This window comes from Tachypleus tridentatus, chromosome 3, assembly GCF_004210375.1.
Source record: "Tachypleus tridentatus isolate NWPU-2018 chromosome 3, ASM421037v1, whole genome shotgun sequence".
In the NCBI taxonomy this organism is placed as follows: domain Eukaryota; kingdom Metazoa; phylum Arthropoda; class Merostomata; order Xiphosura; family Limulidae; genus Tachypleus; species Tachypleus tridentatus.
The window spans coordinates 80404773-80428347 of NC_134827.1; the positions used below are offsets into that span (position 1 = coordinate 80404773).

Genomic DNA, 23575 nt, shown 5'->3' on the forward strand with positions numbered 1-23575 from the left:
TTGGGTTTCTTTGGAAGGTTTTAAGGTGCTCTCCAAACTTCCAGGGACCTGTGCTTGTGGTTGATTTTTCTCTGCACCATCAGTTTGTAGAACCACACTTTGCTCCTGGCGTAAGGGGTTATAAATAAGGTGCAAACAGAGGTATTGCCTGTCGCTGGCACATGGGTCCTCTGTCTGACTCTATTTTACAGTGTGCTGAGTTGGTATCTTGAAAAATCAGAAGAGAAAATGTAATCAATGTCATACTGAAAAGCAATTTTATCCATACATTATAGAACATGTAAATAGATCATGCATAATGGAACTCAATAAGATTGTAAATAAGAGATCCTTGAAATTAGATGCAAGTGAACATTTTTTTAAATTAGTTATTTTGTTCTCTGGTGTGACTTGTAGTGCTATAATCCAGGCTTCGATTCAACTACAGCAGACAGTTATTTAGTTGATTTTATTGCTAGACAAGTATCATCACAGTACTGATGTTTGCATTCTAAAAGAGGGATGTTTGTGTGTTTGTCTCGTCCATTGGTCTCGTCTTGAGAGTGGCATGACAATGCTTTCATGTCAGTTTGAAATGTAGTCAGCCTTGTTATAAGGAGCATGTTATTGTATAAAAGTCAAGTATGTTTCTTTCCATGGTCATTAGATACTTGTTTATTTTTTTGAATGTGTATTTAATGTTTTAATAACTTTGTATCTGTAAATATCACATTGAAATATGTATTCTCTCTCTGTAACCAGATAACTGTGTGGATGTGTGTGTGTTTAGATTTTGGTTTTACAAACAGTCTTCAAAGTTTTTTGTTTTGTTTTTTGAGTTATACTACTTCTCAAACAAATTTGTAAACTTCAAATTGTCATTGATTAAACAACTGAACACTAGGGAGCAGTATGTGACAGCAACTTGCTGTGTTTTGTTTCACATTTTTGATGTAATTTGCCAATCACTTTCATGTAATACAGTATTGTAATGTTCTTTGTTACTACCAGAAGGGAGATAAAAATTTAAAGAAAATGATTCATAGAAATAGAAATAGCTGTACATTAAGAAAAGAAGCAATTGACAAGAATAAAGACAATGTAGTGGATGTGTTATGGGGTTATTTTACAATGTGGTCAGTATCAGTTGGTGGATCAAGGTACAGTCAGGATAGTAGGATTTTGTCAGGTTACAGACAAGACAATAGGATCTTAATTTCTTCAGTGTTTGATAATTTTCCAATATAGATTTATATTGAAGTATAACTATTATCAGTCATGTAGGAGGAATAGGTGGGTGGTTCACGTTACAAACAAGAAAGTGTCCCAGCTGTGGAAATTGGTCATGCTATGATTGGTTGATCCTTTTGTATGAATAGACTTATATAAAACCCATAGCATCATTCAGAGAAAGATCCTACAAAAGTGTAACATTACAGTGATAAAACCCAGGAATATTTTCTCTATAGAATACTGGACAGGAGGAGAATGTTATGGACAGAGAAGTATAAAAAAATGTAGTGAACATTTCTCTAAGAAAGTGGTAGACAAAACTAAAAACACAGAGACCAACTGTAGGTAAGTGTAGAATCTACTGGTAGGTGATTTTTGTTTGTAATAAATAATCAGCACATGTATGATCTAATTATGTATTTTAGTAATAATGTTTATTTTGTAAAAATTTCATTTGCATTGTCCAATCCTACCATTATAAATATTGTTATAGTCCTTCATTATAAGTTATTAATCTTAGTTTTTTCAGTTCCATCATGTTATGGCAATATTTTTTGTTGCCATAACTCAATAATCAAACCTTCCTGTTGCCTTTCAGTTTTTTTATAAAATCTTTCTATTACCATTCTGTTGTTATTAAACATCCCTGTTACCTTCCAATTTTTATCAAACCTTCCTGTTACTTGTTTTTGAGTTGTGTTCATACGTATCTGTTTGTTGAGGTTTAGGGAAGGTTATAACTGCTCACTAAATGTTATTTTCTGGAGAATCTACAAGTTTGTTGTCTATTAATCATTTCTCTCATCCTTGAGTTGGTAAGCTTAGCTGGTTTTGACATGCAGTGTTACTTAGGATTCAGTTATCCTGTCTCTGACTTGGAATCAGTCAGCTGGAGCTAATGTTGACACCCAGTGTTTTTTAGTGATCTGTTATCTCTGATTTGAAATCCCCTTGGTGTGGATTCCTGTATGTGGTGAGGGGACCTCCCAGAGGAGGTAAACTGAAAGAACAGAACCTTCCCTGGCCTTGAATTCATGTAGACAGGCAGCCTTGGGGTGGGCTCCCTAGGTGCATCAACTGGTTGATACACCTGGGCTGGGTCACCCAAATACTAGTGTTGGATGGTCTTAACAGGTGTTGTGGATAGTGTATCTGATACTAGTGTTTGGGTATAGTACTCATGAAACCCTGGTGTTTCTGCAGTGTCCTTGTGGTGGGTCCCTTCATAGGGCTTCATGGTGGGTGGGGTCAGTTTGTACCAAAATATTCCTTTTTTATTAATAATCCCCCAAATTAACACTTACATAAAATAGTGAAAAAAACAGTCCATATGTAAACGACCATGTCTTGAAGATTCTGAGCAGCAATCTTCAACATCTGTAACACCTGTACCCTATTTTCTTGTATTGCATTCTCTTTCAGACATTTTAAGGAAAATGTCTCCCTTTTTTTATTCAGAAGGGAGAAGAGGGACTTGATGGCTCTCCAAAGTCAGTCAAAAAGCTTTGCTCTGGTAACATATTGGTGGAAACATCCACATCTAAATGCAGTGAACTTCTCTTACATTCAAAGGCGATTGGGGATATACCCATTGAGGTTATGCCCCATGCTACTTTGAACTCGTCACAAGGAGTTATTGTTGAGAGGGATATGAAGAACATCCTTGAGTCGGAAATTCTCACTGGTTTCTCCACCTATGGAGTTTATTCAGTAAAACATATCTCCACTTGCAAAGATGGAAATATGATGCTGAACACTGTCCTCATTTTAACATTTACATCACTGCGTCCACCTGCCACCATCAAGGCAGGTGATCTTAATTACAAGGTACAGCCATATATTCCAAACCCTCTCAGATGTTTCCAGTGTCAACAGTTTGGTCACTCAGACATCATGTCATGATTCCTTGACGTGTGCTTGTTGTGGTGGCAAGGGTCACAATGCCTGTGAGTGTGAAATGGACTCTCACTGAGTCAATTGCAATGGCTCTCACCCATACTACTTTTGTTCTTGCCCTAAGTGGTTGGAAGAAAAGTGCAGCATTTGAAGATGATTCATAACATTACTTACCCTGAGGTTTGAAAGTTACTGTCCACCACTTCTTGGACATATGTTGCTGCACTTCATTCCACTACTACAGTGGGAGTGCAGACAGATTTCTCTGTGTCTCCAAGAGAATCCTTCTCAAACCATATAAAAAGTCTTTTTGACCTCCATGGTTAAAAACGTTGATGAATCAATGTCAACACCCATCTCTGCCCCTGACATTCATTCCAGCAAACTTCTAGATCCACTTCCTTTGGTTTTGGGTACAGGGATTTCCTCAGGTACATCTTCTTCTCCCACCTCAAGATGCAAAACAATCATTCTTTCATGTCTTCAATCACTGGAATCCTCTTCCAACGATAAAGACCTGTCCTATTGACCCAGGGAAGGATCTATGGAGGTAGATAGGCCTCCCTCAAATAAAGACAGTAACGAAAAAAGACGTCATAAACAGAAGGGTTTTCCACCCAATTTGCCTGCACGTAAATAAAAATGGCCACGCTGATACAATGGAAATGTCGAGTTTTACTTTCTAATCTGCATGACATCAGAGCACTGATTGCTTCCCACCAACCTGTACATCTCTGAAACATTTCTGAAACCTGTTGATGCAGTCACCTTTCTGTAGTTTTCTTTGTACAAAAATGACAGGTTGTGTGATGGAAGAGTGCATGGAGGGATGGCACTGTTGGTTGATCAGCATGTGCCCACCCTGTCTTTGTCACTTAACACACTCTTGGAGGCCATAGCCATCTGTGTCTTCTTGGGTCATACCATCACTGTTTGTTCTCTCTACCTGTCACCTGGAGAGACATATGATCAATCAGACCTTGATGCTCTCATTGAACAGTTGCCTTCTCCCTTTATAATCCTGGGGCATTTTAATGGACATCATCCCCTCTGGGGAAGTGCTGATATTGATAGGAGAGGTCGCTCTGTAGAGCATATGGTCTCTGATCACAACCTTTCTTTTTTCAATACTGGTTCTTCCACTTATTTTTATGCACCTAGTCAGTCCTTTACTGCTGTTGATCTCCCAGTTTGCTCCCTTTCGTCATTCTCCCATTTTTGATGGAGGGTCTACAATAATCCATGAGGCAGTGATCATTTTCCTGTACTTTTGAGAGAGACTGGCTGTGGTTGATGCCACCCAACCTGCATGCTCCAGTGGAAGCTGGATCAGGCAGACTGGTCCACTTTCATTGCTCTCGCAGAACTTGATCCTGCCATTGTCTCTCAGCCATCAATAGACGACTGTGTGGCAGCAGTAACTGACTGTATTATACAAGCAGATGCTCAATGTACTTTTTTAACCTCCACACGTTTTCCACTATATCCTCATCTGTGGTGGAATCCTGCCTGCTACATGGCACAGAAGGCTCAAAAACAGGCCTGGGATACTTTCTGTAGATATCCCACACTTTCAAACCACATCGCTTTCCAGTGGGCCCGTGCACATGCTTGGTGGGTAAGACATCAAAGCCAGAAGGAATCTTGGATTAAGTTTACAACTGGCATATCTTCTACCACCAGTACCAAAGTCATGTGGGACAGGGTTCGAAAGGTCAGTGGGCACTACAATTCTGTCCCCCTCTCAATCTTACTCTCTGATGGCCAAGAAGTAGCTGATATCCGGAGCATCGCCGATACTCTAGGTGAAAGCTTTTGCCAGGTATCTGGCACTTCTGCTTGTTTCTCCACCTTCTTGGCTATCAAGACTCGGTCAGAGCGTTCACCTCTTTCCTTTTGAACTGACTGTCTCTATGACTATAATCGTCCCTTTACACTGGTAGAACTGAAACTTGCCCTTCATCAGTCTGGCAGTGCATTTGTTGGACCAGATGATGTACACTATGACACTGGCAGGAGAATATTTTTCCTAATGCCTGGTGCCAGGCTATTATCTTACGTTTCTCTAAGCCTGGGAAAGATCTTGAGATCCCTTTATACTACCATCCAGTTGCTTTGACGAGCTGCCTCTGTAAGACCTTAGAGAGGATGGTTAATGCTCGTCTTGTTTGGTTCCTCGAATCAAACAACCTCCTCTCGCTCACCTAGAATGGGTTCCGACGACAGCATTCCATCATGGACTATCTGAGTCAACTTGAAACGTCATTTAGAGAAGCCTTTTTCAAATGACAACATCTTGTATCAGGCTTCGAAATTTTCTATTTAAAGCCAGACATGTCCATTAAAAAAATCAAGTTTGACCAGCACTTTCCCATCTATCACCGGACATCGTGACCAGTGGTTATATTCCTAACACATCGGACACAAATACATCGTCCCCTCAAAAATGAGTGAGGCAAAAGCTGTGTATGCACAGCCCAAAGATTTTGCTTAAAAGTATATTCTATGATGAGTGGAAAATAACTTGCAAATTTTAGAAAACGGTTGTGAACGCTCACAAAATGCGCTTTTTAGGGCGCCTTGTCCGTGCCATCCCGGATAGTAAAGTGACTGCCAAGATTAATGAATCAGAAGACAATACTATGGAACCCTGAGTGAAAAAACCCAAGCTTGTTGACCCAAGCCCAAGTGTTAAAGCAAAAACTGTTACTGCTAGTACTGGTGCTAAGCCTACTCATCACTTCCAGGATGAATGGAATAGATGCTGACCATGGCTGAAGTATAATAATACTACTGGACTGATGTTTTGCTCAATTTGTCAGGAATATGACCAAAATAGTGGAAGGCAGAAGAACACCTTCATAAAAAGATCTTCCAACCTGAGAGCAAGTGCTGTTAAGGAACATGAAAACAGTCGTGCCCACAGTCTAAGTTGTCAAGCTAAGACAGTAAAAGAAATGCCTGATTTAACTCCCATGATGAAAGAATTGAGCAAACTTAACCAGACTGAGAAAGATCGTTTGCTTGTGATGTTCAGGACTGCTCTTTATATGGCTTTGAATGCCAAACCATTCAGTGATTTTCAAGAGCTTCTGTTGCTGCAGGAGCACAACTTTGGTATGAACTTAGCAGAACATTATGCCAATGACAAACAAGCAGTTATCTTTATGAAGTATATTGAAGAAACAATTAGAATTAATGTAAGATCTCGTTTGCACACCTCATTTATTCTTTGGCATTATGACTAACAACTCAACAGACACTGCCAGCATTGAGCAGGAGATAGTCATGTAAGATACTTGGACAGTGACTGTTACCCAGTAACCCACTTCCTGTGTCTGCAGTCAGTTGAGAAGGTTGATTTTGAACACTTGCTACAGGCACTTAGTTCAGGTAAAGGTTTCTTAATTACCTGGGATGAGAATTTTCTGTATTTATCCTGAATTCCTAATTAAGAAAAATTAAAATATACAAAATATTGTCCACATTTGTGTTTTAATTCAGGTTTACATAGTCATTCCATTATTAATATACATCAGTGAAAACTCAAGCATTCTTCAATTGATTTAAACCAAGAAGAACCATGTATTTACCACTGACAGAATTGGAGCTTAACCTAGCACAACTAGTGTAATAGATAATGGAACAATTGAATTTTCCAAAGTACAAATTTACTTTTTTTTTTCCCCAGAAAGGAACTAATATTGGGTACTAATTTTTTTGTACTTGCAGCATTGTCCATATATGGCAAGTTTCCCGACTGGGTTGAATCAATTGTATGCCTGACAGCTGATGGGGCAGCTGTCAATTTTGGCACAAATAAAGGACTTGTCAACAGATTGAAGGCATAAAACCTTATTTGATAGAGATCCACTGTGTTAGTCACAGATTGGAACTTGCAATTAAGAAGACCATCAAGGACATACCTTACCTTGATAGTATCCAAACCTTTTTAGAAAACCTATGGAAGTTTTATGACAATTTGCCGCAGAACTGGGCTGGCCTCAAGAAGCTGGTAAAGCCAATAACGTTGTTAGAAAGCCAACAAAAGGGACAGGAACCCAGTGGGTGACCTACAAAGAGCACACTCTGGAGTCAGTTTCTCATAACTGGCCAGCTTTAGCAGAGCATTTGCATCAAGTAAAGCTGCATAACAAAGGGGAACGTGGACAGAAAGCTGCAGGATTATACAGTACTTTGACAAGCCTTAAATTCGTTCTGTACATGGACATACTCTTGGCAGTTCTGCCTGTTTTGACATCTCTTCATCTCAAAATGCAAGAAAATTCTGATACTGAGAACATTGTTTCTGACAAACTCGCTGTTTGCAAAGAGAAGCTGGACAATCTGAATCATGTTGAGAGATCCCAGAAAATTGTTAAAGAACTTGCAACATGTGAACAAACTGGCAAATGGTTACATAAGTCAAATTACTGTTGAGGATGGTGAACCTTTCCCTGGATCAACAGTGTTGGCCTTGGTATGCCTCATGCAGGTGATTTTCATGTCATCTGCTGAACCAGAACGTGGATTTTCCCAGATGGCCATTATTAAGGATGAGTGGCAGTCCAAACTAATAAATGATTCTTTTAATAATTTGATGGCAATAAAATTAGCTAAGAATAAGACCTGTGATCTTGCAAGCACAGAATTACTGTGCAAGTCTGTAGAATCCTGGTGGAAGGACAGTAAAAAAACCAGACAATTTGTGAGTCCACATGAAACTCACACATGTAGAGACAATAGAGATACTGAGTATACATCAGCTGATGTTTTAGTGCTGGATGACTAAATCTACCAGTTTGATTGATGTGTCATTTTTAATGGATACAAGGCTTGTTGCCACTTGTTTTGAAATAATGTTTCAGTGCCATAAATAAAATGATTCTGTTTTATATAATAATTGTCTCTACTTTATTTCTTGTTTTCGGTAATGTCTGGTGACAATTTTGAGGTGTCCTGCTAAAATTTCAAATGTCTAGCAGGACACATGTCCTGCTGAAAATTTAGAATATTTCTACCCCTGGTATCAGTGAAATTTTGCTGCCTGTGGTCCCTTAGACCAAGTTCCTGGGGCTTATCTTTGACCATAAGCTGACTTTTATACCACACATTAAGCAGCTACAGGTCAAATGCACAAGAGCACTGAATATCCTCTGTGTCCTTTCTACTACTAGTTGGGGAGCGGATCGATGTTCTATGTTAAAGATATCGTGTTCTTATTCGATCAAAACTTGACTATGGATCACTGGTCCATGGCTCTGCCAGACCTCAGCCTTAAAGATGATGGACCCCATTCATCATCAAGGACTTCTACTCTGCACTGGGGCTTTCTGCACTTCCCCAGTTCAGAGCTTATATGTAGAATCTCATGAACCTTCTTTGCACTACCAGCATTTGCAACTGTCTTTACCATATGTTTCAAAACTTTGATCCTTACCACAGCATTCCATTTCAGCTAGGGTTGCGTTTTCCTTCCTCGATGGATCATACTTTTTCAGAACAGACTGTCTGCCATTGCTCCTTTTGGCCTTCATATCTAGATGCAGTTGGATGAATTGGGTCTGTTCTTGGATAATATTGCTGTATCCACTGGTCAGCCCATCCCACCATGGCTTATTACAGTCCCCAAATGTGACCTTTTTTTAAGTCATCTGAAAAAAGCAGATACTCCCGATTGGAAGTACGGTCTTTTATTTACAGAACATCTTTCGAACAATCTTTCCATTCCAGTTTATACAGATGGGTCCAAATTAGGTGACTCTGTGGGCTCTGCCATGGTTTGTTGTGGTTTGGTGATTGTGCACAGAATCTCCTCCATAACTTCTGTGTTCACTGCTGAACTGTATGCCATTTCTCTTGTCCTGGATCATATTGAAGCTAAGCAGTACTCCAACTGCACTATTTATACTGACTCGCTTAGTTCTCTACTGGCCCTGGAATTGCATCACATTAGTTCTCAATCTGTTTTCTCCGATATTCCAAACCGATTGGCCCACTTCTGCTTCATCCTCCAACTTCTTAGCCATCATGACTTGGGCAGAACAATCACCTCTTTTCTTTTGAGTTGATTGCTAACAAACAATCCTTTCAAGCTGATTGCTTCTATGGCTATAATATCCCCTTTACACTGGTGGAACTCAAACTGGCCCTTCATCGGTCTGGCAGTACATTGGTCAGACCTGATGATGTACACTACAAGATGTTGCACCATGTATTTCCTGCTTCTTTTGCTAATCTTCTGACTGTTTTAACCAGATCTGACAGGAGAATGTTTGTTTTTTCTGATGCTTGGCACCAGGCTATTGTTCTACCTTTCTCTAAGCCTGGGAAGGATCCCAAGATTCCTTCAAACTACTGCCCAGTTGCTTTGACGAGCTGTCTCTGTAAGACTTCAGAGAGGATGGTTAATGCTCGTCTTATTTGATTCCTCAAATCAAACAACATTCTCTTGCATACCCAGTGTGGGTCCCGATGACCGTACTTTTCATGAATCGACTTGAAATGTCAATTAGAGAAGCCTTTCTGAAACAACAACATCTTGTATCAATATTCATTGACCTTTAAAAGGCTTATGATATTGCTTGGAGGTATAGCATTTTGCAAGACCTCCATTTGTATGGGTTACATGGTCATTTGTCCATTTTTATTAAAAATTCTTTTAATGGACAGATGATTCCAAGTTTGTCTGGGTTTGACACTCTTTTGTTCTTTTTACGGGAACTTGGAGTCCCTCAGGGCTGTATTTTGAGTGTCACACTTTTTAGTATGAAGATTAATGCCATCATCGAACAACTCCCTCTTACTGTTGGAAACAGTCTTTATGTCGACGCCTTTCACACCTCATGTCAGTCGTTGAACATGAGTTATGTTGAGTGGCAGCTACAGACTGCTTTCAATCATTTATTGAAGTGGATCACAGCAAACGGTTTTAACTTCTCTCTCTCTAAAACCATTTGCATGCACTTTTGCTGCCAATGGGTATTCATCCTGATCCTTAACTCCCTATTGATGAAGTTATTGGGGATTATTTTTCACCAGAAGTTGACCTTTTATGCTACACAACAAGCAGTTGTGAGTCAAACGTACAAGAGCACTGAATATCCTCAGTGTTCTCTCTTCCACCACTTGGGGGTGTGGATCGATGTTTTGTGCTAAAGATATATTGGGCTCTTATTTGATCAAAACTAGACTATGGGTCAATGGTTTATGGCTCTGCAAGGATCTCTGCCTTGAAGATGCAAGACCCCATTCATCAGTAGGGACTTCGGCTTTGCCCTGGAGCTTTCTGCACTCCTCCAGTCTAGAGCTAATACATAGTCTCATGAACCTTCTCTACGCTTCTGCCGTTTTCAACTGTCTTTACTGCATGCTTCAAAACTTTGATCCTTACCACAGCATTCCAGCTGGGGTTGTGTGTCCTTCCTCGTTTGGCCATGCTTTTTCAGAACAGGTGGTCTGCCATTGCTCATTTTGGCCTTCATATCCAGGTGCAGATGGATGAATTGGGTCTGTTCTTGGATAACATTGCTGTATCCACTGGTCAGTCCATCCCACCATGGCTTATTAACTTCCAAAAATGTAACCTTTCTTTAAGTCATCTGAGAAAAGCAGACACTCCTGAATGGAAACACTCTGTTATTTGCTGAACATTCCTGTTTATACAGATGGTTTGAAATCAGGTGACTGTGTGGGCTCTGCCATGGTATGTTGTGGTTTGGTGGTTTCATGCAGAATACCCACTACAACTTCTGAGTTCAGTGCTGAACTGTATGCCATTTCTCTTGCTCTGGATCACATAGAAGTTAAGCAGTACTCAAACTGAACTATTTATACTGACTTGCTTAGTTCTCTACTGGCCCTGAAATCTCGTCACGTTAGTTCTCAATCTGTTCTTGCCAATATTCCAGACCGATTGGCCCATTTCTCTTTAACATTTACTTCTATTAAGTTTTTCTGGATACCATGCCACATTTGTATTCATGGGAATGGGCTCGCTGACACCACAGCTAAATGTATGCTCTGGCACTATCACTGCTCTCTGTTCCACACATAGACTATGGTCCTGTATTCAAGGCTTGGCTCAGTGCCAGGTGGCATTCAACTTGGAGTGAGCAACATGAAAACAAGCTTTTCCAAATAAAACCATATATTGGAATTTGGCCATCTTTCTTCCCTAAGGATCGGAAAGAGGAAGTTCTCCTAACTAGACCACGCATTGGTCACAGTTTTTTAAGTCGTCATTTTCTTTTATCTGGGACTGATGCACCAATGTCTTGTCTGTGTGACACCCAAGTCACAATAAGCTACATTTTACTGTCTTGCCGTCGTTACAACTCTCAACGATGGCACCATTTTAAATGTTTTGTCCTAAGGTTTATCCATAACATTAGACAGTGTCATTGGCGATGGTGATACTGTTTGCCTTGCAAATGTTTTTAGTTTTTTTAAAGGCCATTAATCTTTTTAATGATTATTTAAGTTTTTAATTTATAAATTAGACCTTTTTTAATGTGATTCCTTTTGAGAATTAAAGTACAACTAGTTTGATTTGAAATTAGAAAATGGCCGTAACATCAAGTAACTTGAAACCAGGACTGGAAAGGCCAACTTCAGGTGACTAACACTGATGTTTGAACCTACCTGTTAGTCTTCCTGGCAAGTTATGATAATTATGATTATGCTATAAAACGTCCTTTACAAATTGTATTACTGTAGTTTTTCTTACTGCTGTAAACTAGATATAAAAATTGGATTTAATGTCATTTTATGTTTTTAATTCAAACATTGTTTTCTTTTACCTTGATTTCTTTCTATTAAATTTAATAATTTTAACTTTTTACCAGATGTTTGGCACAGATAGCTTAGTTGCTTTGCACCATAAAATGCCCAACCAACCATCTGGCTTGAAATCAGTCAGTCTGCAGCTAATGTCAATACCCAGTGTTATTTATTAATCTGTTGGCTCTGGCTTGAAATCAGTCAGTTATAACTGTTGATGACATATAGTGTTCTGTAGAATCTTGGTTTCTCCACATTATATTTATATACTTATTACATATTCTCATAGTGTTTTAAATTTATTTCCCATCTATACTTTATGTAGATTAGATATTAATTTTATAAGTACATAACTTAGTTGTTCTTTATAGACAGGTATTAGAAATATTGCTATGAAGAACAAGATACTTATTGGAAATTGGTGACAAAATGTTTATAAATTTCCTATACGTTCATTCAATAAATGAATAAAAGGAACCTGTACCATAATTTTGTGGTACCTAAATGCTAGTCTTCATTGTAGTTTGTTTCTCTTTTTTACAGCAGATAGCTAAGTATTTGGGTGAGTTTTAACAGTCAAATAATAGCAAACCACATGTACAAAGAAATTATACCATGTTAATTGAAATGGAGATTTTCTTGATAAATGTGGATCAGCTATCTTGAAATTGCACTCTTGTTGTGTCTCATGCTTCTGACACATTTAACTATTCTACTCCTTTGTGTTGCAATTTTTAAAGAGGGTATAAAAAAAAAAAGAAATTGAAACATGAAGTGTTTCTGTATAAACATTTTAGTATGTGTTTATATGAATCAATAGTAAATAAATCTTGTAGAATCCAATGGCAGTTATGTTTTATGTCATGAAATTACAAATATGTATTATACATTGTTTATAAACATTTTGTTTTTAGTGCATTGCATGATGTACAGGTTTGTTTACAGTACTGGCTAAAAGTAATTTGAAACTTCAAGCATATAAAAAAAAATATTCCATCACAAAACACATAAAGGAACTAATGTATAATCTTTTATAACTTTTTTTTTCAGGCATTATTGGAATTTTGAGAACTGTGTGAGAAGCATTGTTGTAAATTGTTATAAACCTTCAGCTCGTGTGTTTCTTACATCCTACCTCATTGATGAAGCACAAGAATTATCTTGGACTTGTTCAGATAACTACAGTAAAACAAATGTCTTGCCTAAGAGGGAACGTTTAGCTGACCAAGGGGGTATAGAAGAAGGTAAGTCATGCTAAGTGTTTTACCATTTCATGGAACAGTTGGATCTGTTTCTTTCGTACAAACTTTTAGAAGTCCTTGTGGAATTTACTTTGGTTTACAGATGATAAAAAAAAATATTTTTAGGAATAAAGGCTACAGTAGTTTGTTTGCTTTTTAAATTTTGTGCAAAGCTGCATGAGGGATATCTGTGCTAGCCTTCACTAATTTAGCAGTGAGGAAAAGCAGCTAGCCATCACCTCCCATTGCCAACTCTTGAGCTACTCTTCTACCAATGAATAGTGGGATTGAATGTCATGTTATAAAGCCTCCACAGCTGAAAGGGTGAGCATGCTTGGTGTGACAGGGATTCAAACCCGTGACCCTCAGATTACAAGTCAAGTGCCCTAACCACCTGGCCATGCCTGGTCCAGTACAGTAGTAGATAGAAGGAATTAATGGAAGGAACTTGGTTTATACATATGTATGCAATTTAAATATATGGGTTTCGACAAAACATAATTTAAAAACTTTATATGCATTATTTACTATTTCATGGCTTAACCAGAATTTCTGCTGTTGTAGTTCATTGTCAAAATATTTGAATGTTACTATAACTGCACTGACTTAAAGAGAAAAAGATTAAAAAGTTAAATATCTATCTGCTTTGTAATAGTAACAGGTGGGAGCATTCTAGAACTTCTAACATTTGAAGGCAGGGTGATGTATACCACAAGTTTATTCATGATATAACTAAGAAGACAAGAAATTAAATAAGGATGAAGAAGGGAGATTAAATCTGTCCATTGGTTAATGAATGTGGAGTTTGTGGAAGATTGGATTTGTTGAATAGTTTCTAAAAGGTCAGTTGTTTCTTTCTAACATTGGTTTTCCTGGGTCACAGGATGGTTAAGAAGATAGTTCTGGAAATTCAAGAGATAATTTAAGATTTTTTAACATACTTTATCATGGTAAAGGAAAGGTAAGAGGTGAACTAGTTAATCTATATGATTATGTGGGAGACTGATTAGATAAAGGTATCTTATTTCTTGTACTGTATTGTGAAGGCAATTGGAGAAGAATGCACAAGCTTAAAATCTAGAAGAGAAAGGCTAGACTACAGTAAAAAAAAAAAAGTTTTAATTTTTAATAGGGTGATTAGCTTAAGGAAAGCATTTCCATAATATTTAAAAAAGCAGAAGGTCTCTTTGTCCTTCAAGACTGGTCAGTCCCATGAATCTAAACTTTTAAAACATAATAAGAATGAACAAGTAGTAAAATCACCTTTAAACCAGTTTTTATAATTTAAGTATTTATCAAGCTTATCCTTGACTTCTAATGTGGTGAATGCAACACATTTAAAAAAGTTTAACTCCTTCCAAATAATTAAACACTGTTTTATAAAAGTGAGGTGGAAGATGATTTCTTCCTTGCTAAGATTCATGTGTTCCTTTATTACTGCTATTCTCCTCATTGTGAAAACACTTGATGCAGTGACATTGTTAAGTACCTCAATCAGATCCCATCTCATTTTTCTTTTGTCAAGAGAAATCAAGTTCAAAGGTCTTAACCAGCCCTTGTATAACAATCTTTCCATTACAAGTATCATGCTAGTAGCCCTCCTATGAATCCTTTACAATAAGATAAGGAACCCAAGACTGAATGCATTGCTTCATTCTTAGTAGTGGGTACCTTAAAATACTTTTTAAGAAGGGAAATGGATGATTCCTGAAAAAATAAAGGGTAGACTTAACCTCTTACTTTTCTGAAAGGCAAGTGTGAAATAAGAACATGAAGAACCAAGTGTTCATTAATGGGTTGCACATTGTGTATTATGGGGTAGCCATAATATATGCTTAAGGAAGAACACATTTTTTCTTAATGCATTTATTAAAAGAAAGTCGAAAGAAATTGCCTCTACTCTCTTTTATATAAAGTGGTTTCAATGACATGAAGATCAAAACCTGTTTACAAAATTTTTACATTCTTAATTGGTGTAATATTATGATAACATTATAAATTTTCTAATTGACACTTTAAAGAATGATTACTCCAATGTTTTAAGATTCCAGTATCAGACATCAAAAACTAATTACAACTTAGTGTATAAGAAATGAACATTTGTTATTTGTAATACCACAGTCTGTAATAAAGTGTACTGAGAGACTATAAATAAGTTTCAAAATGTTACACTAATCTGATAAGAGGTTATAATAAAGAAAAGTGATTTTTTAATTTTTTAAGCATTTGAAGTGTATTTGATGGATGTAACCTTTTTTCATTAAACCTAAAATTATTCAAAATACTACTAAAGATAACTTACAGCTCAACTGACTTTAGGGTATAAACTGTAAACTAAAGCTGTTCATCTTTTGCAAGTTGGTGATGTTGAATTTACAAATATTTCTGTACTTTATTTGTAATGAAATGTCTGGATATACTGATTTATCTTTGAATTTATGGCAGCTGTTTAGTTGTACTTGATTTATGTGACATATGGGGTTGAATATACAAGTCAACAGGTTACACGAGAACAACTGACATAAAACTGTGACAACCTTGCAATGTAGTCTTTTGCTGTGGAAACTGTCAAGAAACATTTTTGCCAAATAAAGCATGACCAGGTGTGGTGACATAAATGTAATGCTATTGTGAGCCTCCAAAATGGATCTTAATATAATGTACAGAATCTTCTATACAATGTTATTAGTGTTTTACTATTCATTATTTTCAGGTATTCTGAAAGGTGTGGCTTGTTTATTGAAGTTAAAAGGAGAGTTTGAAAAATGCAAAGAAGTATTCAGTAAAAAAATAAATTATGAAACCTACTCATCACTTGCACAGCGTGAGAATTGTTGGTAAGTTTTTATTGTTCTCATGATACTTTCAGCTAATCCCACAACCAGGTTTGAATTTGTATAACTTCAAGTGTTTCATTGTGTTGTTTTTTAAAATAATATTAACTATATTTTTAACTTTCTGTTCTGTACACCTATTATTATTATTTCATTTGGTTTACCTGCTGTGGAAAGTATTTAACTAGCCACAAACTGTTGAATCAAATGGAGAAATAAGAAATATATAGTGTAATTGGGTCAGATTTACTTAATTTTTCATATTCATGATATTTTCATAATAAGTTTTTAAATAAACTTACACCAGTGGGTAGTACTGTACTGTTTTTTAATGTTGTAGTTATGCATTGACTGTACCTTATTATAACCCTCTCAAACATGTTTGACATGCTGTTTAATTATGTCCAAACTAACTTGATCACGTGAAGTGTCAGATGATTATCTGTTCCTTACAAGTGTAGAGATATAGGCTGCAAGAATTATTTTACTGTATCAGGTGTTGTAAGAAAGTTTTATTATTATATAAACTGCTACCTGATATCATATCTGTTCTTTAACTTGCATTGTTGTATTAATTGATATTTATTAGATGTTGTAAGTTATATTTCAAAGTTTGCTGGAATGTGCATCACATTAGCATGTAAAAAGTTCATGAAAGTTATGAATTAAGAAGTTTCAAGTAAGGCTATGATGTATGTATGAGCATTCAGTAAGGACTGAGTCAGCTTCATTTAAAAAAAAAAAGGGGGTATTTATTGTTAGTGGAAAGAGTTATAATGTTTATTTTGCTAATAAGTTTTTCAGTGAGTTAACATTTTTCTTTGTTGATCAAAGCTCAGTAACTTAGCAATATGTGCCATTAGCCTCAGAATTTCAATTGAAACTTCACATGTGAAGTTAGGCTTATGTTAGTTTTGCAGAATGAAAGGTTTATTTATTTAAGAAATTAGTGTACAAATGAACATGGATATAGCAAATGAATTAACTTATTATTGTTACATGGTTTAGATTTGGCTTTCTTTTTACTGAATAATCCAAAAGAACCTTCCCAGCACCATATATTTACCAGTTTTAATTTGATTTTTACGATGTTCTTTCAAACTTCAGAATATTCTGCCATTCACCCACATCTGACCCCAAAATAAAAGGTTCTCAGAGCAATTTTAGTTTTATTTTCTGATAGATAGTAAAGCTTTACATTGCAACAGTTCTTTCTTGTTTACATATTTCTGCATCTTTATAAGAAGGGCTTTGTTTTTTCTTATGTTTATTGATGTTAACACTTTCCATATGACTACAACTTGTTTTTAGTATGATTCTCTGAAAGGTGATGAGATACTCATTGTGTGAAAGCATTTTAAGTTCTCGAGGTCTTGTACATCTGTTCTTGGTATCTGAATTATCGTGTGGATCATCATCTTACATTTATTATCATTTAGTCATGATGATAGCTGTGAATTTAAAAAAAAAGTTCTTAAATTTGAAAGTATTATTAGTGATGTGTTGGATATCTAAGTAAATTCTGTTGGGTCTTCTTTGTGTTGGATTCTCCTCTAATGATTTACCTTGAATCAGATGAAAGTGAAAACCAAAGTGATTTGAGATTCATCATTGTATTATATATATTTTCAATTATACTTCCATAGGTAATCCAAAAGTTTTATAAAGTACTCCTGTCTATGGTACTGCTTATTTTCTACAACATTTGGATAAGTTATTTATCCTCTTGTAATTGATAATACTTATAAGAAAGGAAGAATTAAACTTAAACAACAATGGCTTATCCAGCTAAGAACATTTTATATCTAATGTCTCTAATTAATCATTTAACTAGGATTGTCATTCCTGTATTTTCAGTGCTTTTTTTAAATTTGAGGAATGTGTGAGCTCTCTAGCGAGAGAGAGGTGCGACAGGAGTGGACAGAAAGTCACCCAAGGCATAATTCAACATACAAAACTACTGATAGGAGACACTTGTGGAAACATTCAAGATAAACAAGTGTGCTTAGCACTTGCTAGTAAGTTAAATATTTATCTAGCGTGAAGTTCTATGGAATTGTTTTATACATTATCTCCTATTGTTGTATAGCATTTTAACTGTTAAGATTGCAAACAATTAACTATTTGGAAAGAATTTTGTGTTGGAGTAAAAACATATCATGGACCTTTCTGGAAATTAGATTACTTGAGGCTTCACATTATAATGTTTGTGTTTAGTAGTTAGGTTGTGTTGCATGGTGCTCTGTGGAGATTTCTTAAGGCTCAGCATTTAAACAACAAGTACTTTGAATTTAAATATCAAAGTGTACAAAGTATATTGTATCTTTGTGTTCATATTATGCAGTGTTTTTTGTTGACAATTGTTAATTATTTAGATGCAATATGTGTGGATTTTTGAAGGTTTCTATTATTTATTTTTCTATAGGTATTAACAACTCGGATGGAAAGCTAATTCCAAGTAATATTCCAGGTATTTCAAACAATGTAAATGCATAGTTTCATTAAATTGTATTACTCTGTTAAAACTAAGTTTAACTCCTTCCTTATGCTCGTATATTTGTAAACAAACTTAACTAATTTTAATTGGTACCACAATTAAAATAACTGGAAGTAAAGAATAGAAAGAAGGTTTGCAAATGAATAAATTAATTTAGGTTTAGTTAACAAGACATGTCACTGTTCAATCTTTTAACACTAGACTACAAAGGAGAATCCAACAAATATATATTTTTGAAACTTGTATAGTTTGGAATATGAACTTAATGCTGTTATTACATAATTTGATTTTTTTTCTTAATAATGTTTGAGAACTAATATTGAGTTGGGGATTTTTTTATTTTTCTCATTGTTCTGGGCTAGGTGGTTAGGGTGCTCGATTCACAATTTGTAATATTAGTTAGCAGTGATAGTAAATTTTATTTTTATAAGATTACATTATTTTATGTTTTTCAAAGTTTTGTATTGGTACATTAATGTTTACATTGTTTATTTGTTTACTGTTGTTATCACGAAATCACCAAACACTGATTATCTTCATATTTTCTCTTCAGTCATCATTTACTTTTCTGTAGTTAGAATGTTGTTGACTTTTCACAGTTTTTCATACAGTTTTCTCTGTGTTATAACTAGCCCTCACTTTTAGGTTAAACATTTACAAGATAGATTTGTGAATAAATGAGATATATTGTCACTGGAGTTTACCACACTTTAACCCATATATAATATTTCCACCTACATTAAAGTCATCTATATTATTTTTACCTTTGTGTAGTTAATCACAAAGTAGTATTTAGAAGAAAAATAATTTAAATTTTCTTACTAATGTTATTCTAATGCTCAGTCTTGCTGAGAGGTGTGTGTTTTATGAGAGTCCTAATTTATCTCAGTTTCTTCTTATAACAGTCATGCTATATTGTACATTCTCTGGTTATGGTGTTGGTAGCTGTCCATTATGGGTTTCAAATTTGATAATCTACGTAAGATAATTCACTGGATAAAATAATTGCTGATTTATTTTGCATATCAAAGCTGTCAATAGCCTGACTAAATCGCAGTAAGACAAGTCCTGGGACTCGCATTATCATCAGTATTTCTGTGATGACTGGTATTACTGCATCCATGAGAAACTTCAGACAAACTATTATTTTATTACTTTTTTTTTATGAAGTCTCAGCTTTCTTTTCTAATGGTTTTCCACTTTATAAGTAACAAATCCTGCATGCATGTTTGAAAGCACGTCAATGCGAAAGAGCAGAAGTGATGAATCAGTGATCTGCATAGAACACTAATTATTTCTCTTTTTATTTGCTGTAATTTTCTTTGTTTTATTCATTTATTTTTTTTGCTGCTTTGTGTTAAACAGGATTTACCCTTTTTTTTTAAGTTGCTTATTTTACATGTATGTTTGTCTTTGTAGTAGAAATTTGGCTTTTATTTTTTCTGCTTGCTTTAAGAACTAATTATTTGTTTGCTTAACATCTATGTTTTTAACCCTATGCACTGTTCCAGTGATTTCTTCAGTCACCAAGAGGTTCCGAAACTCCGTTAGAGGTACTCACAGACATTCTACAGAAGTGGGTACCCCAAGAACTTTGTCTTTAAAAAAGCGTAAGTCGTATTGACATTTTAAGGCTTTGTGCCATGTGAGTATACTGTACATGTTTTCAGACTAACAGAAGTTAGTAAAAGTAATTTTCTGATTGTTTCAAATAAATGTTAATTCTGTCACTATTGCTTTATACTTCTAAACATTATACTTACAAGATCATACTGTAAAGCTACTAGTGACTCTTTTTACATTTCAACAGAATATTTCAGTGTTTCAGACTAAATAGAATTAATCTCACTTTATCAGATAATTTTCATCTCTAGCAATTTTGCTCTTACACATACTTCACTTTGAAAATATTCTGTCAGTCTGTTAGAATTATGTGTGTGATAATTCTTATACAATTAAATTTGGAACATTGTTTTTAATTAATTTCCAACTGCTATGTTCTTACAGTTCCTGTGTGAGGTCTATCAGATTAGTTCACTTACATAGAATTTTTAATAAAACTTCCTGCTTACCATGAAGGCTTAAGCTTAATTTAAAATGTACAACCTGTGTTGAATTCGTCCATAAATTAATACTTAATATGGAGATAATTGCATTATAAACATAAAATGTGAAATTAACCAATGGTTGAAACACTGTACTCCAGGTTTTAGAAAAATGTTTTTTTACTAATTTTCTACTGTTTTATTTTACTTCATGTCATAAGTAGTTATCTGAAGCTCATAAAGAAAAGCTTATCTTGCCTCATGATTGGTCATTTGAAGGTCATGAAGTAAATGCACACATGACTTCAATAAACTTTTATTTTTGTCTCATGTTATAACTAGTTACTGATAGGAAACAAAGTGAAGATGCAGGACTGTATTAACATATTTTATGCACTTGTTAATAATAGCTACTACCTTGACAACAAGCCATTGTTACTGTTTATACAGGGTGTTCGGAAAGTCACCGTGCACTTTATATTGAAGCATGTCTGTTAATAAATATATGAGTATAGGAGGTAAATATGAATGACAATTATAAACAATGTTGAAAGTGACCCCCATTGGCATTAATACAGGCTTGGATCCTTCTTATTTTGTTTCTAAACACCACTATCAGTTGCTGGCTTGAAATAGACTGAATAAAATATGATTACAAAAGTGCACAGTGACTTTCTGAACACCCTGTACATGTTTAGGTTAGTATTCAATGATATGTGCTGAATACGTCTGCTATCATTAAGCTTTTAGTAGATAACGTGAAATATTGTGTAAACCAATTGCAAGTTGTTGTTGTTTGAAAACCATTTTTGATTTCCAAATTGAGATTTCTGTTGGGATTTTTTCTTTGTCATTGTAAGTTTAAGTTTGGTCAAGTTTCAAAGAACTTAAAAGAGGTTAATTTTTACAGATTCTTCAGAAGTACTCATGCAAAACAGATTTATCCTCATTTATTAAAATCATGGGCATTACGTGCAGTTTTTGTTTGCAAGGAATTTGGTTAATTGCCAGTTGATGAACTCTGATCTTGTGTGTTCCAAAACAGTGTCTAAACTAGAAACTCCTGAAAAACATAATATTTAAGAGAAACTTAATCTTAACTAATCAAGTAGCAAACATGTATTACCATCCTAAACTACAATGTACAAATCTAAAAGTATAAATTTTAATTTTTTAAGACTTTTATATAGTTTGTTATAGAAAAACACTTCTTTTCTTGCTATTGGTCAATTTTGAACGTCAAAAATTTCCAACCACATCTACTTTAAAATCTTTGACTCTACCTACACTACACCAGGGTACATTGAAAATACAGTAATTGAGTAGAAGTATGAATCAAACTACAGCAAGAAAAATCTCAATACTGTTGTTGAAGATAAAGGTAGTTTAATATTACTTCACTTTCTTTACATTATGTATTATGTTACTCTGTAAAAAAAAATATCATACTCCTTGGAAGTCTTGCTAGCTCCATCTAGTAAGCTGTCTTTTGATGCTTCTTTTTGTCAGACTTTGCTAATTTCACCTATTTGGTCATCATCTGCTGTGGCTCTTTGGTTAACCCCCTCTGCCCAGCTGTTTTTTGCTGCTAAATGAAGGTCTGGCTAGTTACCTTCTGGTCTGTTCTTATCTACTTAGCTGTCTTCTACTACTGCTCTTTGGCAGATCTTGCTAGCTCCACCTGCTCAGATGTTTTGTGTTGCTGCTGCTACTCCTTGGCAGATATGGGTAACTCCAGCTGCCTTCTGTTCATCTTCTTAGCAAACCTGTCTAGTTTTATCTGCTCAGTTGTTTTATACTATTACCTAGCCAGCTCCACATTTCTTCTACTGTTGCTCTTTCTCTATGGTTTATGCCAAAGCTACAATCTCAGTAAAACTTTTTCACCAGTTCCTCAAAAACTTTCAAATGAGTGATATCTGATGGTCTTTTAGTGACTAAATCCAGACATTTAAGCACACAACAGTCGTATCCCATTGACATTTCAGGACTTTCTTCAATTTTCAGGTATTGAGATGATGTCTCTGTTTTTCTATCCACTGCTGTAGCCTCTTCATTTACAAACTTCCTTTTATTTTCTTTGATCCCATTACTTTTCGGAGACTATGGAGTTTTTTCTGGAACTTTGGATTTTAAATCTTAAGTCCTTGTCTTATTTTAATACATTATATGTAAGTATCACTTGGTTATATTGCTGCTACTGTGAAAAATTCAGAATGATAAGTAGTCCTTGTCCATAACTAACGTTAGTCCATTTTATCCAGCTATGTCTGAGAAATGAGAAAATCCAAATTAATTTGTTTTGATTGAATTTTGTTTTTTAAACAAGTAATTACAATTACCTCATAAAAATTGTATGTGAATGTTTCAGTCACTGTTAGTTTCATCCTTTCAGGAGAAGAATTTACCTGCATGAAATTTCAAAGTGTAAACTAAGAACGAATGATTGTTTTCATATTTAATTTAATTATGTAGATATAAAATGCGACAGTTAAGTACTTGTGTTTTGGTAACTGTTTGTGATCTTCACATTTCGTACTGTTGTTGCAACAGTGTGAAAGAGTGAATTTCAACCTGATACTGCAGTCATTCATTCATTCATTTTGATTACATAGTTGATCATATGGAATTCTCTCTGCCAAAGTTATTTCCTCTTTTTCTTCATTTCTTTAATTTTTGCTGTTTTATTCTTTCTCTGTAGTTTTTTTTTACATTTAATATTGAATAATTTATTACACTATTCATGCTTGTACAAAACTAGACTGTACAATTATGTTACTAATTTCAAAACTATTATATTGTGGTGATTAAACTTCTAAATTTCCTACATGTGCAAGTATAGTTTTGAGCTTGTTTGGATTTAGAACCAAAAACTTATTTTCTGTGAACGTAGTGTGTTTTACATAAATGAAGTTAACATATTTGTTCTTCTAAGATTATGTATTAATTAGGGTTCATATTAAGTGAATGAACAGTTGAGACTTGCTCACATAATTTCTATTGAAACCACTTTTCTGTTTTGTGTCAGAGATATTCCTTATTATCTGTTGTTTTCGTGTTTAACAGTTG

The 23575-nt window shown here is 35.2% G+C and overlaps 1 protein-coding gene across 6 annotated transcripts in view; it reads left to right on the forward strand.

Moving 5' to 3' along the window:
- Positions 1-23575, forward strand: part of LOC143247320 (uncharacterized) — a 64927-nt gene that overhangs the window by 35696 nt on the left and 5656 nt on the right. For 4 of the 6 annotated variants that reach the window (XM_076495163.1, XM_076495164.1, XM_076495161.1 and 1 more), the window contains exons 4-9: positions 1449-1557; positions 12940-13133; positions 15844-15967; positions 17822-17982; positions 18390-18434; positions 19973-20071. In XM_076495163.1, coding sequence (XP_076351278.1) covers positions 1449-1557; positions 12940-13133; positions 15844-15967; positions 17822-17982; positions 18390-18434; positions 19973-20071 — 732 coding nt within the window. The remainder of the gene's footprint in view (positions 1-1448; positions 1558-12939; positions 13134-15843; positions 15968-17821; positions 17983-18389; positions 18435-19972; positions 20072-23575) is intronic. The other 2 variants (XM_076495166.1, XM_076495165.1) reach the window with 1 other exon arrangement.